General features: G+C 36.3%; 3 protein-coding genes across 4 annotated transcripts; 1 reads left to right on the top strand and 2 right to left on the bottom strand.

Moving 5' to 3' along the window:
* Positions 1-144: 144 nt before the first annotated feature.
* On the bottom strand, positions 145-987 carry LOC117780516 (transcription initiation factor TFIID subunit 10). The gene is made up of 3 exons (XM_034617073.1): positions 588-987; positions 380-529; positions 145-310 (listed from the first exon to the last, which is right to left on the bottom strand). The coding sequence occupies exons 1-3, from the start codon at positions 831-833 to the stop codon at positions 203-205; spliced, it is 504 nt and encodes a 167-aa protein (XP_034472964.1). The 5' UTR covers positions 834-987; the 3' UTR covers positions 145-202.
* A 481-nt stretch (positions 988-1,468) lies between these two features.
* Positions 1,469-4,677, top strand: LOC117781855 (ATR-interacting protein mus304). Of its 2 annotated transcripts, XM_034618727.1 has the most exons (4): positions 1,469-2,176; positions 2,357-3,872; positions 3,929-4,108; positions 4,411-4,677. In XM_034618727.1, exons 1-4 carry the CDS (start codon positions 1,586-1,588, stop codon positions 4,647-4,649), a joined length of 2,526 nt encoding a protein of 841 aa, XP_034474618.1. In that variant the 5' UTR covers positions 1,469-1,585; the 3' UTR covers positions 4,650-4,677. The 2 variants fall into 2 exon arrangements, with proteins under 2 accessions (XP_034474618.1, XP_034474619.1); XM_034618728.1 differs by lacking the exons at positions 3,929-4,108; positions 4,411-4,677 and having other exon boundaries at positions 1,469-2,171; positions 2,357-2,391.
* Positions 4,678-5,117: 440 nt separating this feature from the next.
* Positions 5,118-13,189, bottom strand: LOC117781149 (dedicator of cytokinesis protein 7). Its single transcript, XM_034617887.1, has 14 exons — positions 13,031-13,189; positions 12,777-12,861; positions 12,539-12,708; positions 10,911-12,478; positions 9,974-10,849; positions 9,325-9,917; positions 7,596-8,792; positions 6,792-7,523; positions 6,569-6,700; positions 6,331-6,511; positions 5,944-6,120; positions 5,416-5,788; positions 5,294-5,332; positions 5,118-5,199 (listed from the first exon to the last, which is right to left on the bottom strand). Exons 1-14 carry the CDS (start codon positions 13,078-13,080, stop codon positions 5,178-5,180), a joined length of 6,195 nt encoding a protein of 2,064 aa, XP_034473778.1. The 5' UTR covers positions 13,081-13,189; the 3' UTR covers positions 5,118-5,177.
* Positions 13,190-15,257: the final 2,068 nt, after the last annotated feature.

The following is a 15,257-nucleotide window of genomic DNA, read 5'->3' as shown; positions in this document are numbered from 1 at the left end:
GTGGACAATTTTTAAACTACCAATTTTGACATTTGACCCAAAATGGTTTTTATTGCCAGATTGGAAAATTTAAGAGGGTGGTAGCCTCTGGGGGTGTGACAACATTTAAGCCCGGTGGCAACGCTTTTGCCTTGAACAAAAATATTGAATATTTCTCAATTATATTTAATTTATAGTTATTTAAATAAGATAGGATTAATATTTAAACAAAGTATTGTGGCTTGCGCATTGTAATGCCATGATCTGCCAGGGCTGGCACCAAGTCCTCCATGGCCAAGGTGTATTTGCGATCCTTGGGGTTCTTTTTGTCCTGCAGATATAAATAAAAATTAAAATCTAGTTAGGATCACCGTGTTATTCCAAAATATATACAATTCACCTTGTTTGAGCTGTGTCCACTGGAGTGCTGGATGTTTGTTGTGCGCGTTTTGCAATGTTGCAAGGCATCGTTGGCAATGTCCGAGATAAACTTCTGTGCCGACACGGATATAATGCGCACAATTCGAGGATCTACTGCAGCAAAGCCAGACTGCAATTAAAGTGTAAATAATGTTTTTTCAAAACACCAAATCAATTGCAATCCTTACGCTTTTTAATATGCGCAATGTAAGCGCATCTGGCACCGTGGGCGTATAATCCTCCAGTTGTCCCAACAATTCCTCCATATCAGCGTCGTCACTCGTCGCTGGCACAACTTCGACATCCAAACTTTCCTCATCTGTGTCCGAGTCCGGCAAGGGTGCACTATCATCTCTGGTCTCTGTATCGGTTTCCGCAGCAGACACTTCACTTTCTGTGCATGTCAAGTCCATATCTTCACCATCAGAAGCCATTATTTACGTTTTATTTATTCTTCAGTACAACACAAATTGTTTCGATCAAGGTGCACAACTATTTTTCAGTCTTTTATGCCACAAATTGGTGAAAATCAAAGTACATGAATTATGTTTCCGTAAATTGACGCTTTGCAAGTTGAAAAAGTCTCTGTTGTTAAATTAGTGTTTATAATTAATACATATTTAACAAATGTTATAGAGTCTATAATATATACCAATCATAACACCAACACACAGATGTGCTAAATAAAAGATGCTGCCAGCTGACGGAAAAAAATGTTGCCAGACCAACACACTGATAGTTTAAACGTTGTTCAATTCAAAAAAAGTCCGATTCACACCCTTTTCAAAAACCATCATTTTGTGTTTTATTTCTATATTTTGAACATTAAATTTTAGAAAGTTTTCAAAAATATTTGTTTAAATTTTGTTGAACTTCAATTTTTAAAATTTTGTTTTAATTAATATATAATAATTATAATAATAAATTCCGCCAATATTTTTAATATTCTTGCACCAAAATTTAGAAAAATTAACAAAAAGAAAAAGGCATTGGAATGAAAAATGATCTAGATTAGTTTTCTAGGCTAGGCAACATTACAATGAACGGGATATTTTTTCTGCCAGGTGGCAGCGCCTATTATTTAGCGCATCGGGGTTTTGTTTTTTGGCGATTTGATTGGTCAAAAACATTTGTTAATTATGAATTAATTGTAAACAATAATTCAACAACAGAGACTTATTTCAAAATGGCTAAGCGATTTACATCAATTACCAAGCCGAATAAAAAATTAAAATTGGACGTTAGTGTTGGTGCCGGTCACTTTTGCACAAACGCATCGAATATTGCGGACTTGTGGGGAAGTGACGATGACGATTTCATCTTGTTAGCTACGCAAATAGAAGAGAAAAATCCGCGCCCACCTGATGATGGCAGTCGACACAAAGATGGGAAATTGAGCTTTAGTCAATTTGTACCTCAAGCCAATGACAATACAAGCACACAACAATTTGGAGAGCCCATGACTACAACTTCAAGCCAGTGTCCTATGCCGACTTCATCTTCATACCAGCGTCCGAATCGAGCACGGGATGATGAAATGCTGATGAGCAACATTTTATCTGAGCTTGTGGAAGATCAAACGGATCTCGTAGTGGATGGCATCGGGCAATGGACAGATTATTCAACAGGACAAGCTACGGCAAATATGCGTCAACTGGCACAGGAACGTCAACTCAAGTTTTTGATGGAACGCGTCGATGTGCTGAAGAAGGAGAATACCAAATTACAGAAGGATATCATTGATCACAACAATCAAACTCTGACAAAGGAAGGTGAGGTGAGTGTGTATAACAGTGTTGCCAACACTTCGAGGCCTAAAAAAGCTAAATCTACATTTAAAAATAGCTAGAAATCTGTCTACATTAGAAAAACTCTAGATCTGGCGAGAAAATAGCTGAGTGGGCAACACTGGTGTATAACAGAAATTAAACGATTTTAAAATGCATCCTTTTAACAGGTCAGCTTACTTCGAAATGAGTTGCGGCAAGCGAGAAAGTTGCTTCAGGCGAGTAAAATGGATAGAATTGTTATGGCAGAAGAAGCCGAAAAAGACTGCAATAAGAAAGTCGCCGAAGTATTTAAACAAGTAATTGCGAAAAACGCCGAACTGAACTTTACAAACGTTGAGTTTTCCGAGCATAAAATCCGAAGTGCAATGAACACAACATTCAGAGAAAGTCCCGTGTCCACAGTAACGGATGCCGACGAATGCCGGAATATGCTACGATTAGAAAATTTATGTATAACTAGCTCTTATGCAAATCGTAATTCTTCAAAAACCGATAAGCATTTCTACGAGTACTCCAAAGAGACACGATCGCAAAAGAAACAACGTAGTTTCTTTGAAGTGGAATTGGAGCAACTGATTTTCCATTACGCACAACTGCAGTCTCGACCCAGCGTTGATAAGGCGATTATGGAACGCCTAATTAAGTCTGTATGCGGAGTGTTTACAGAGTCTTGGTCCTATGCCCAAAGTTTGGAGTTGCCGCAACACTGTATGATGTATCCCTATCAACCCTTTAATCTGCTGGATCACAGTATCTCTATGCGCCAATCTCTAATTCAGCCCGACGCCTTGTACAAACTTGAACAAGCTGTTCTATTGCGGCGCTATATTGCCACTTTAGCGCTGATTTGCCAAGGAGAAGGCAACATATCGCAAGCATTGCTTGAAAAAACCCATGGCAATCACTCAATACTGCAAATACTCATCGAGGCGATAACCAAATTAGGTTACTCATTTGAAGTATGCGAACATTTTGGAGTCATTGAAGCCACCGGGTCGTTGCTGCACAGTCTACTTAACCATGTGATGGCGGCAAAGGTCTCTATATGCGGATCTCAGCAGGATTTACTCTTTAATTTGTTAAAGCAGTTGGTTTTCACTCGTCCTAGCCCATGGGTCTTCCGAGAACTTAGTTCTTGTATGCTATTGTGCGCTCGTCAGGATCAGCTGATGGCGAGAATGTGCATTGCCAGTACAAATAATTGTTTCGTATCAGATCGCGTTCGATCCCTTTACCGATTTGGACCTGATTCCTGTCTCATACAGGTGTACGCAGGATTACTTGAACTCTGCTTTTGGAATGATTTGCCCCTCGAACCTTGTCATTTTAAGCTCTTACTTTCGATTTGCGAAAATCATGTGCGCTTTGTTTACCAATGCTTTACATCTTTGCCTGCATTTATAATGAAAATACTTCCACTTCCGTCCATTGTTGATGAGGAAAACACCGACAAGGAGCCCTTATTGTCAACAGTTGCCGGTTTACAGTCGCATTTATTACCGAATCATAGTACTACCGCAACTGTAAATAACTCGGCAAATATATCAGAATTTACTCCGATGGCCGCACCGGATCAAGCGCCTCAGGATCATGCTTGCGAATGCTATGTAAAACTTTGCCTAAGCGTTGTTACGCTTGTTTTCCAAATGATGTATCAGTGGAGTTTACAAGAAAAGAAAACACGTATGTAATTAGACTCAATACTGCAATTAAGTTATTATAATACTTCGTCATTTCAGACATCTTACAAGTTGGCGAAATCTCTCAGATTGCCGTACAATTACTTATACTTATTTTCAGGGAGTATTATCTGCCAAGCCTTTTTCGTGATTCAGAAGAAACTACAAAACATAATCTGTATCTACTTTGCAATTGGTGGCAGGATCATAAGCGGACATTGAATTTTGAAGATACACACGGTAAATATAACATATCTTGTATGAGTACATCTTATTTCTAAAAGTTCATTATTCGATGATTGCGGTTCTCAATTGTTGTTCTAAGGTTCATATTACAACTTGCATTAAACTTTTGCTTAAAAGATTCAGCTATCGTCGACATTAGTCTAATCATAAACTAATTTTTAAACTTTTATTATAATACATGGAAATAATCAACATTGTTCATGTCGCGTAAAATGTTATCCTTTTTGAGTATACCAGTTTTTTTTTTTTTTTGTTATTTGTTGGTTTAATTAATTTTATCATTTATATTTTTCTAGTTATTTTTTTAAAGCAACTGCAGGAGTTGCAGTTTATGTTGAAGCCATTGCATCAAGAGGCAAATCTTACCAACCCCGATAATGACTTAGCCGAGTGGACTCGTATTGTTGATAATGCAGATGTAAACAGTCAGAAATATGATCCCCCAGATGTCCAATTTAATTCTAAATCGTTACTCACGTATAAAATATGTGACTTTTTTAATAGCCTGAAGACGACTGCTTACAATTTTGAATAAATAACTATAAGACTTGGAAATCAATAAAGTAAAATTCTGTACAAAATATCTTTATTTATGAAAATGGTTGGATATAAAAAGTATTAAAATGAGTTATTTGTTAGTTTATATATATTCGATTTTCTAAATATGAAGATAATACAATTGGTTAATATTTTACCGGTATATAAATGTTTAAGTGACTATCTCTAGAAAGATATTATTTTTTCTTAAGCAGAAAATATTGTAAAGATAAACATTGTAAAATTTGGTATTTGATTGTGAAATTTGGTATTTGATAAAAATTATTACTTATAATATAAGAAAATTAATTAAAATCTACTTTATTTTTTTTATCATCCATTAAATCTTCAAATAAAATAAAATTCAAAATTTATTATTTTGGTGTATTTTTGTTTAAATAGTTTTATGAAACTATGTTAATAATTAAGTTAAATGTGCTGCTTCAGAAAAAATTAATAATTTCAATATGTGTAGTTATTAATCTTAAGTAATTTATAATTTGCATTTGTTATTAATAATAAAAACTTACTTAAAATAATCCGACACGCTAGGCATGTAAATGTGTAAAATACAAAATATTATTAGACAAAGAAAAGAGTCCATAGTCATAGGTATACTTTAAGTTTAATTGTTAAAATTACCATTTTAGTGGAGTGCTTTTATTTTGATAGGCGTTGGCTCTGAAAATAAATAATATAGAAATAATAATAATGTAGTATAAGTTAAATTTTGCTCGTCTTTGGTAATTTTAAGTAAAACTTACTTTACAACCCCTTGAGTTTGTGCTGGTTTTAGTGTGATGAGCGGAGACAGTCTTTCCACGAAGCGTTCATAATTACGTTCAAGCTCGCGTTGATAGTCTTTTTGATCTGACAATATCAGATTGCGATTCTTTTTTAAAGCATCCGCACATCGCTTAGAAAACTCTCGGAAACACAATCGTAATTTATTTTGATGCTTTGTAGGAACCGTGCTGCCATCAGATAAGTTTGAGAGAAATACACTAGCCATTTCCATAGGGCCCTGGTTGACGGTAGTACCAATGCAACCCTGCAATACCATTTGCAGGATTTTTGGGTCGGCTGGCTCCTGATTCGTAGCCGCAGCTAATTCCACTGTCTTCTTTTGAATGTCCTCTATAGGTTCAAAAAATAAGTGCAGTGATTATACGATTAATCAGAAATGTATTTAATATTTCTCACAACTACACAGTGAGCCCAAATGATAAGTATGAAAGCAGGATAAATATAATTTTAAATAGATAAAATACAGATATATATATATAACAAACCAATGGCCACTTCAATCGGCTCCAACTGAAATTGAGTTCTGCTGATAACTTGGATACGAGTTTTTACGTATGGAAAATGGTTTGCTGTCGTTAGAATCGTTTTTCGCTTGCATTGCTCATGTAATTCCCCATGAGCTTTTCCGTTTTTAGTGAAAGGTGTTGAAAATATGAACCGTTCTAAAGAAGAAAAATAATTTAAAATGAAATTGAATGTATTTTAAATTAATATAAATGTTAATAATATAACTTGTCAAATCTAAATTTCACCTTTTTATATATTATTTCAATAGAACAATAATGTTAAAATGTAAATCAGTAGTGTGTTAAATTACGTATATGATGAGATGACAGAATTATGTTATTATATACTAATGGCAATTCACTTACTGATGTTAAAATTTCTTTCGAAGTAAGTTTCACGATGACGCATTTCATAAGTTTCGAAAAAGGGTTCGACATAAGTGATTTGTATATAAGCTTTTTCCGGATCTAATGTATTTGTGTCGAAATTATTTGAATCCTTAATTATATGCACAGAGTCTGGACCAAACCTATCCGCATAAAAGTTCTGTTTGGGAATACTGTTTTATAAATGAAATTATTTTAATTAATGTCATGATAGTACCTGAAGTCTGCTAAATATTTCTGGTAATTTTGTCAATGTAGGCTCTTTGTAAATGAATTCTTGTTGATCCAGATCTCCGAATTTAGCGCCGTAAAAACCAACCCGAAAGTACGTTCCAAATACTCGTTTACCCTATACAGAATAGGAAGCAAATAAAACCGTTTTTTCAGCAGTTTTCTATAATAATTTTACAAATCAATTGTAAAGATTATAGCATGATTACCTGAAGTTGTGCAATTCGATTGAATGCTTCTTGCAGCTTTCCGTGAACTTTACCGAGCTTGAGAAACTCGCGGTTCGCTTCGCAGATTGGAATTAATATTTTATACACCTCGTTCATAGCTTCGTACATGCCAGCAACTTGGAACGAATTTGATGCCTCTTCAAGTAACGCTTTTAATCCCGTCTCAGTAAAATGATTGCCCAGGCATATACCATCTTCGCCGGGACTCAGAACATCATCCGACACCGCCGACTCCATAAAAGTGTTTGGTGAAATACGCTGAAAACTCACAGCACCGACTGGCAAATGTGTTTGGGATTCGAGCATGCTCAGGTACTCGGAAACCAAGGCTGCAGCGTGTACGTAACACATGGCTGCCTCAGTATGGTTAGCACGCTCACGATGCTTTTTAGCCATGTTTTCAAGCCATGTTAACCGCAAGTCTGGATTATTTTGGTATCCTTTTGCTATTCGATTCATCAAGTCTAGCAGCATTTCTGGGTCCTCTTGGTATTCTTTCATCTTAACAGTGTCTGACAGTATCATGTGCAAATTAAACAGTAAATCTTGCACTTGCTCTGGAAAGGACGTTTCCTGTAAATCCGTATCAGACTCGGCGTAAACCAAAATTGTCTTCAATGCACGTCGAAGTGATTGCTCGCTGAATGAAGCGCTAGTGCCAACCAGAGAGCTTAGAGACATAGTTACTTGCATTTTAACACGTGCGAAATTCTGCAAAAAATAGAACAATTAAAAAAGTTTATACTATATAGATGCATATGATAGTTACAAATTTATACATACATTTCCAATTTCAAAGTTTTGTCTCATTAATAAGTACAATGATGCTGCAGCCTGGGAGCGGATACCTGGCAATTGTGATGCGCAGTGTTTTAATAGCAGAAGACACAAATCTGCACATATGTCTGTTTCTTCATCAAACAACAGATTTGGAAATTTAAAAATCAGCGCACGTTGAGATGCAAACAAATTTTGTAGAGCGAGTGTCGACTGATTGCGCGATAAACTATGCAATAAGACTTTTAAAACTGTTCCCAAAAGATTATGATGTAGATTGGTGGCTACATGTACAATTATCTCCAATGAATCAAGTATAATAAGTCCAGTTTCCGTAGCTAGTGAGCCCTCGATAAAATGACTTAGCTCAAGCTCTGGTTCACATCTGCTCATCCCATCACTATATTGTGAACGGTATGGCATTTGATCCTTGCGCCACCGAAGTTTCTCCGTCGAATTACGATCCTTGCGACGGTTAATCAGATCATACCGTGCTGAATTTGTTCCTCTAATACATTCCTCCAATTTGTCCTTGACATCAGTAGGTGCTGTTTTTCGAAAACTGTGTGTGTTAGTTCGCTTTAGAGTGGGCAATCGTTTTTGACCAGAATATTCAAAGGCTTTTAAACATGTATTCAGCACTTGCAACATTTGGTGTACACGATGGGGAGTTAAGCCGAGCAGCCAACGGTAAAGTATAGTACGCTCCAAATTTTTTAGCACCCAAAGGAAACAAGCCAATAAATGACGAGTGTTTTCTGCGTTCAGCGGTATCTTGTTCTTTGACTGCTCCGTCATGTATGAGTAAACACGACTGCCAGAGATGGCATATGCCACTTCTGGGCTAATTGTGGACGTGGCAATGGTCTGGTGTGGACCCTGATAATCTTCCAGTTGACCCATCTGATGCAAGCGATCATGATCTGGAGCATCTGATATATATTGATGCAGTTGCGAGAAACTATCCATAACTATCGAGAGCAGTGGTATGTATAGTGAAGCCACTCGAGATCGTGCTTCTGAATCGTATCGTGAGTCATGGGAAGTCAATAGATTGCGTATGCAGCTTATGGCTTTTCCATGCAATTGGGGATTTGGTACCTCCATTACAGTAGCCAAATCACCTAAAACCAGGCCGACTAGGAAGTGCTGTTGACGAAATTCTGTACTGAGGTCTGCGTGCAGAGCGCGTTCAACAGATCCCTGTAAATACAAAATGTATATTGTTATATATTTGAGATAAAATGATCTAATGTAAAACTAGAAACACTGATTAAATTGTTTAATTAGAACCTCTTTTAACTAAACAAACTGTTATTTTATCAGCCCTACGTTATTATTTGATAACTATTTAAAAAAAATTGAATCCATTTAAAATTTGTTTAAAATTTTACTTCCACTAAAGACGAATAACAATGAACGCATCATTTTAGTAGTATTCGTTTTTGAATATTAATTCTCAATTAAATATTTTTAGTCTTGGCAAAAATTGTTACCTAAATATTAATTCTCCGTTAAATATTTTTAGTGGTGGCGAAAACTGTTACATAAATATTTTGTGGAGATTTTTAGAAATTAAATAATCAACTAAAATTTTGAGAACTACTGGTATCAATTAAATTTAAAATTAGTGGAGAATAATTTTCAGAAAAATTACATAGGGACTTGGTATTTGTTGAAAACAAATCCACCTGTTATGATTAATTAATTTTCCAAACTTTGATATAATACTTACATATGAAGTCTGACTATTGTTCGATGTGGTGCTGGGAGTAGGACTGCAAGGCGCTGAGATTGTGGTGTAAGGAGTACCAAAAGGTAAATTTAAAGCAACAAAGTGTTCGTGACTGCAAACAATACGAAGAAAGTCTATTTTGTAGTTCATGAGATCGGGTGCGGTTGAGTTCCTCGACATTATAAGTTTGGAATAGACTTTAATTAAGCCAAAGACAAATCCTCGGTCCATAATACTCAGCAGGTCAAATATGAAAAAGCTTAAGCTGGCGTTTAAAGACTGAGCTTGTCTTGGATCTGAGCTATGATATTCAGCAACTTTATTGGTGACTCCTGTAACAAGTGCAGATATGTCGTCGACAAATTGATGTGAAAATCTGTGCTTCCGTTGCCCATGTAATGTATCTGAATAGTCTAGGTGCTCTGTCATGGATTTTATAATAAGTTCGAAAAGAAACCATGAATTACTCATGGCTAGATCGGATACTTTTCCATTGGCCAGTGTATATTGCAAGGCAAGCTCTTCATGCAGCAAGCATACGTGAGAAGCCTGTGTTTCAAGTCTGGCACTTAAGGATGGATTATTATCAAAATCTGAAAGTAGGAGGACAAAATGAGTATTATGTATGAGTATCATTCTGACAACCTACCAGTGCGGCCAATACTCGAAATATTATCATATAAAGCAGACGTTTCATTTGATTGAAATTCGTTATTTATACCACGTTTAGCAGCCATTGGGTGTGGTATTTTACACTGGAACTGCACATAAGTGGAAAATAAACTTTGACGTCCATATTGATCAACATCGCTGAGTAACGACAAATGTGCCGACACTAAACAAAGCACCTCAAACACGGTGGAACCCAGGGACATGGTGTGACCTCCTACTTTATGGCTAGTTACCAGCAACTCAATGAGTTTGTCTAGCACAAGAGGCAAATGCCTAACCAGCGATTCACGATTTGACTGATTTATGTCCAGCAGACATCTTTTGAGCTCAGCTTCCATATTACTCTCACCAATATGAGAGGGTATATTGCGGGTGTCCAGATATTCGCAGTTTAAAAAGAAGCGATCGAGGTGTGCATCTAAAGTGTGAATGGAAGTAACTGCACCCACACTAATGGAAAAAACGGCACGATGATTGTCCAGCCACTTAATTCCGGGAAGATGGACATTTGGTGGTATAAAGGAGTAGTTCTCCGGAGGCGCTTCCACCATTACAGGTAGATTGAAATCGCCAACTTTTAGCTTCCCATCCTCGAGAAGTGGTAGCCAGGTGTAACCGATCGGAGTCTCTACCGGAAGTTGCAGTTCATGCGGTTTTTTTTGGCATGATACGTGGTAGATAGTAAATAATAAATGATGATGCTGCTTGATAGATGCGGGCAAAGCTATCTTAATCTCGTCATAAAACGTTGGACACTTGTTATGGTAGTTGACGGATGTGTATGCTTCCGTTGCATATTCCGGACATGATGATTTACCGAAAATGGCATTGACGGCATCGTTTGGAGTCTCTCCTGTCAAAAATAAATTGTTTAGCAACTGAGAGAAGAAACAGTTTAATGTTTTCTATCTTACCTGCCATCAATTGCACACGAATCGCAATGTTTCGTGCAGATCCAGCGCGTGACGAAAAATTTAACTCTTTGGGAGATACAAAAAGTAAATTACGATAGCTGTAATGGGGATTATATATCGCTAACGGTGAAAACTCTAAAATTTCTTTAACTGGACGTGTTTTGTCGCCACTCTGTGGCTCGATCTTGGCCAGCTCCGGTGTTAACGCGTTCATAACATCGTCAACACATGGCGATATTTCCAATTTAATAGATCCTGGAATACATTTATATTTTTTGATAACTGTATTAGGCCTTTTCAGTTCAGGCAATATTTTGTACAAGTCCTCATCTTTCATTTTATCAGCCTCTTGTTTAAAAAAACTCGGTACTGTTATCGTAATAGGACGAAAGCTTTCGATAACGTTGGCGAAATCATCTGGTGACCAAGAACGACGTTTCTCCTTGCGTTCCAGAGAGCCACGCCGCGTCAATGTGCCACTCATATCGTTCGCTTTCCGCCGTAGCTGGTCGAAGCTGCTAGTCGACGACTTGCGATCTAAGCTGTTTGAGCTTGCAGCAGATGCTAGAGTTGCACTCCCACCGCTCCCAGATGAATCTCTTTCTCCAGGACAAGAGTCCTTGTTTTCAAAGTTGTCGCCATTGAAGACATTTGTTAAATATATGGCAGTCCATGCAAACGGCATGCGATATTTACCCAAACGTTCACAATAATCCATTGCATTTGACTTGACTTTCTCCCTATATTTATCCTTGTCTTCTTTGAGATATGGCTCAACAGAGTTATTGATGTCACCCTGTAGAACTTTCTCAAGGCGTATAACGAGAAACAAATCATTACTTGGATATGAAATTTCAAATATAGCGGAACGACTTTGCGTGCTAATATCGGCACAACGAACATGATTTGATAGCATTAACTTAAGATTGTCTGAATTCATATCAAAGTAAAAATTCTCGGATACCTTTTGACGCTCTTTGGCATCATATATAGCCATTGATGCAAATATAGGTTCTACTTCGAGCTCCAGTTTTAACTGCAGACAATTAACGTGTATGCGATGACCCATATGCTCAATGGGAAGCTCAGCGGGTAGCCTTCTCTCAATAATTTCATCACTTTCCGTTTCTGGATATAAAGAAAAAACGGCCTCTTGTCGATTTTCTTGGCGTCGTGTCTCATTCAACTGATCAATTTGTTCGGGTTGAACATTATCCAATAGATTTGGAATAAGCGGGTCATTAACAGATCGCCGTAAATCAAAACTAGCCCAAGAGCCACGAGGAGTTAATGTATCTGTGCAAGAGCTAACTGAAGCTAGGCTGGCAATAGATTGTCTCGAGCTTGGTGTACAACTTTCGCTCTTATCTGTGAATGTATCGTCAAATGAGGAAAAGTCCTTATCGATCTCGAACTCCTGTTGGTAAGCCGAAGGACTAATGGTTCCCCGATCAATCCGCTCGCGTGCACAACACGAACTGGAGTAATGGCGGTGTGCATACTCAACAACTTTCCAAGGACGCGTGTAACAACAAATGCACTCCTGTACATGCTTTGGCAAATCAGCGCTATAAAGAGGATATCATTAAAATCAATGTAATCATTTAAAATATTTAGCAATTACTTACATATTTTCTTTGGGTAAAATGTGTTCTATGGTACGAATTTTTCGAGGTATTATTTTTATTGTAATATCTCCTTGGGGAAAGTCCAATATGTGCTTTAAGGGATCCCGATTTATAATGTTAATATGTTGATTTAGAAATTCTTCATAGTCAAGGGGTTCGGTGAGAGAGAGCTGCGTACAAATAAAATATATATAAACTGAATAGAAATCTTTATAAAGCCACAAACAAACAGACATACCGTTGAAGACAACATTGAACCTGCGTTGAGGGCCTTCGTATGCATATGGGCAGCCATGTTCTTCCGTACATCTGCCGCCGGTTGCCTGTGGAAAAAGTGTATAATGATTAATGAATATACAATTGAGTTGCAACATTTTTAAAAATGGATATAGTTATATTAGAACACTATGTTGTGAGATTCTGCCGACTATTCGGTAAAGAAAAGGGCGCGGCGGATGCGTTTTATGTTTTTTTTTGACACTCTTTACATACTTGGACACTTTTTGTACAAATGATCTTTGTGCGGTCGACATCTTGCACATAAATTTTAATATCAATATCAATTACATGTAATATATCTTTTTAATAATTTAAAAGCAAACAATGGTCAGAAAACTGTAAGAAAACTATCGAACTCAGAGTAAACTACCCGATAAATGTTCAATTGATGACCGATAAATCGTGGTGGTCGCTCGACAATTTTATCAATAAGCAACACGGCAAATATTTTTGGTGGTGAAAAAACGATACATATCGATCACAAAAAGTTTATAAAATCGTGCCTGCACTTTTGAAAGCGCCCGAAATTTTATATAAAGTTAAATTTAAAAATTGCGATAAGCAGAACAAATGTCTAGCCATTTTTCACACGTCTATTTTCAGTTTTTTTACGCGTCAAATGTAAATTAAATTATTTTTATTGAATTTAAATTTGTATATAGGTCAATCAATGTTTCGATGTTTATTTTGAGGTATTCAGATAGATTTCTGTTGGTGTAGGGCAACTTAAAATCGAGAGCACGCTATAAAAATCATTTATTAGTGCTGGGTTATGTCTTATTTGGGTTTTTATTTTAATATTTGAATGTATTCGTATAGAGTGGTGAAGTCATACATTTTATTATTTATTTTTATTCTTTTTTTTTTTTACAGAAATCAGATTCTGCAAGACGAAACACATTGAGGAAGAGAGCTAATTGTATTGCGTAAATTTTTTTAAATTTATATTTGCCCCCACTATGTTAACGGTCAATAAGGCGCAACCCTGGGTTAAAAGGCACATAAACAAATGTGGGGGGTGAGACAGCTGCCCGCTTGAGTTGTACGTCTACTTATAGATGTGCGTATGAATATCTCATTCGAATTATTGCTCACATTTTGTCATAATTTGTCGCGGAAGAAATTAACGCGTATGGGATGCAGCGAATTATCGTGCTGCAATCCGGTCGCCTCCAAGGCGCAACGCTTGGCTATACGTTTTAACACCACATTAAAAAATATAAAGAAACAATTACAATATGATTTTAATTGTTTATAAAGGCATTTAAGTATTTACTTTTTGTTTTCTTTTTGAGTATATGTAGGCAGTTTTATAAAATTATGGGATAACTCATTTAAAAAACGACCAGCAATTTAAAACCCATACGAATATAATCCGTAAAATCTGAAATACAGAATGCTTGCAGAGTAAATTTGCATTTGAATATACTTAAATTTTATTTTATCAACGGAATTATCAACACCTAAGGTTCAATCAAGGATACAATCAAGTATACTACTAGTTTCTTCGGTTGGTATAAAGTTTCTAAGTGATAAAATGTTTATGTTGTATTCCGTATTAGCAGACTGGCATCTAACCCAATCCATTATATCTTCAACGCCCACATAAAACAGAATTGTCCCTGGCAGTCAAGTTCCTAATGTAATGCTCACAGCATGGTGGAGCTCTTGGGATGTAGGAATGTATATGTGAAGTGTGTTCCAAATCTAAAAAAATCTCTGCAACAGCTGCTAACTGTGGGTGAAAGTGAAAACGTATGGCCTACGCACAGTCGTTTTGCCGGAAACGCATGCAAATTGAAATAAACTGCCATGTGGTTCTCTTTTTGATGAGTTCAAATTTACTTAGACCACTCCATGACCAAATGATCCCATCGCTGCTTTAAGCAAATCTTAATTTAAAAAAAGTATTTTTAGCAAACCGAATTTTCTATGCTCTTAGTCATTAGTTGCCATCATACAAATATCTAATTTTTAATTTCATAAAAATTACTTTTTCCTTTTTTTTTTTAGAGGTGCGCCCACATTTGTCATCATTACATGTGTATGCAATACCCGATTTTCAAAAGCTTTACTTTACTGGTTTAAATCTTAGACTGTGTATAAATGAATTATAGATATATTCATAAGCTTTTAGAAAAACTAAAGCTTTTGAAAATCGGTTTTGGCATTCACAAGTAATGATGGCAAATGTGGTCGCACCTCTTAAAATATAAGAAAAAAACACAGGTTTAAAAAAAATTCTAAAAAAATATGTGGCCCCAAATTTTTCAAAAAAAGTGAGTTTGGTTCGTGTAATTCTCGTTTCAGATTTGGATCTTAAAATGATTCTTGTGTTTACTTTTAAACGTTAATAATGTATAATTTTTATATAAAGTTGTCAAAAATAACCAACATTGGACATTTTTTTACAAGTCCACAAAACTATTTGGAAGGGTAT

The sequence above is a fragment of the Drosophila innubila genome (assembly GCF_004354385.1).
Source record: "Drosophila innubila isolate TH190305 chromosome 2L unlocalized genomic scaffold, UK_Dinn_1.0 4_B_2L, whole genome shotgun sequence".
In the NCBI taxonomy this organism is placed as follows: domain Eukaryota; kingdom Metazoa; phylum Arthropoda; class Insecta; order Diptera; family Drosophilidae; genus Drosophila; species Drosophila innubila.
This window is presented reverse-complemented; position numbering and strand designations above follow the sequence as displayed.

Excerpts from the sequence above, each read along its gene's own strand:
- LOC117781855 (XM_034618727.1), top strand. The coding sequence starts at position 1,586 with ATGGCTAAGCGATTTACATCAATTACCAAGCCGAATAAAAAATTAAAA. Across the intron at positions 3,873-3,928 it reads TTTACAAGAAAAGAAAACAC|ACATCTTACAAGTTGGCGAA; the intron begins GTATGTAATTAG and ends TCGTCATTTCAG. Across the intron at positions 4,109-4,410 it reads GAATTTTGAAGATACACACG|TTATTTTTTTAAAGCAACTG; the intron begins GTAAATATAACA and ends ATATTTTTCTAG.
- LOC117780516 (XM_034617073.1), bottom strand. The coding sequence starts at position 833 with ATGGCTTCTGATGGTGAAGATATGGACTTGACATGCACAGAAAGTGAA. Across the intron at positions 530-587 it reads CATTGCGCATATTAAAAAGC|TCTGGCTTTGCTGCAGTAGA; the intron begins GTAAGGATTGCA and ends CTTTAATTGCAG. Across the intron at positions 311-379 it reads GTGGACACAGCTCAAACAAG|GACAAAAAGAACCCCAAGGA; the intron begins GTGAATTGTATA and ends TTATATCTGCAG.
- LOC117781149 (XM_034617887.1), bottom strand. The coding sequence starts at position 13,080 with ATGTGCAAGATGTCGACCGCACAAAGATCATTTGTACAAAAAGTGTCC. Across the intron at positions 12,709-12,776 it reads GTTCAATGTTGTCTTCAACG|CTCTCTCTCACCGAACCCCT; the intron begins GTATGTCTGTTT and ends ATTTGTACGCAG. Across the intron at positions 6,121-6,330 it reads CGAAAGAAATTTTAACATCA|AACGGTTCATATTTTCAACA; the intron begins GTAAGTGAATTG and ends TTTCTTCTTTAG.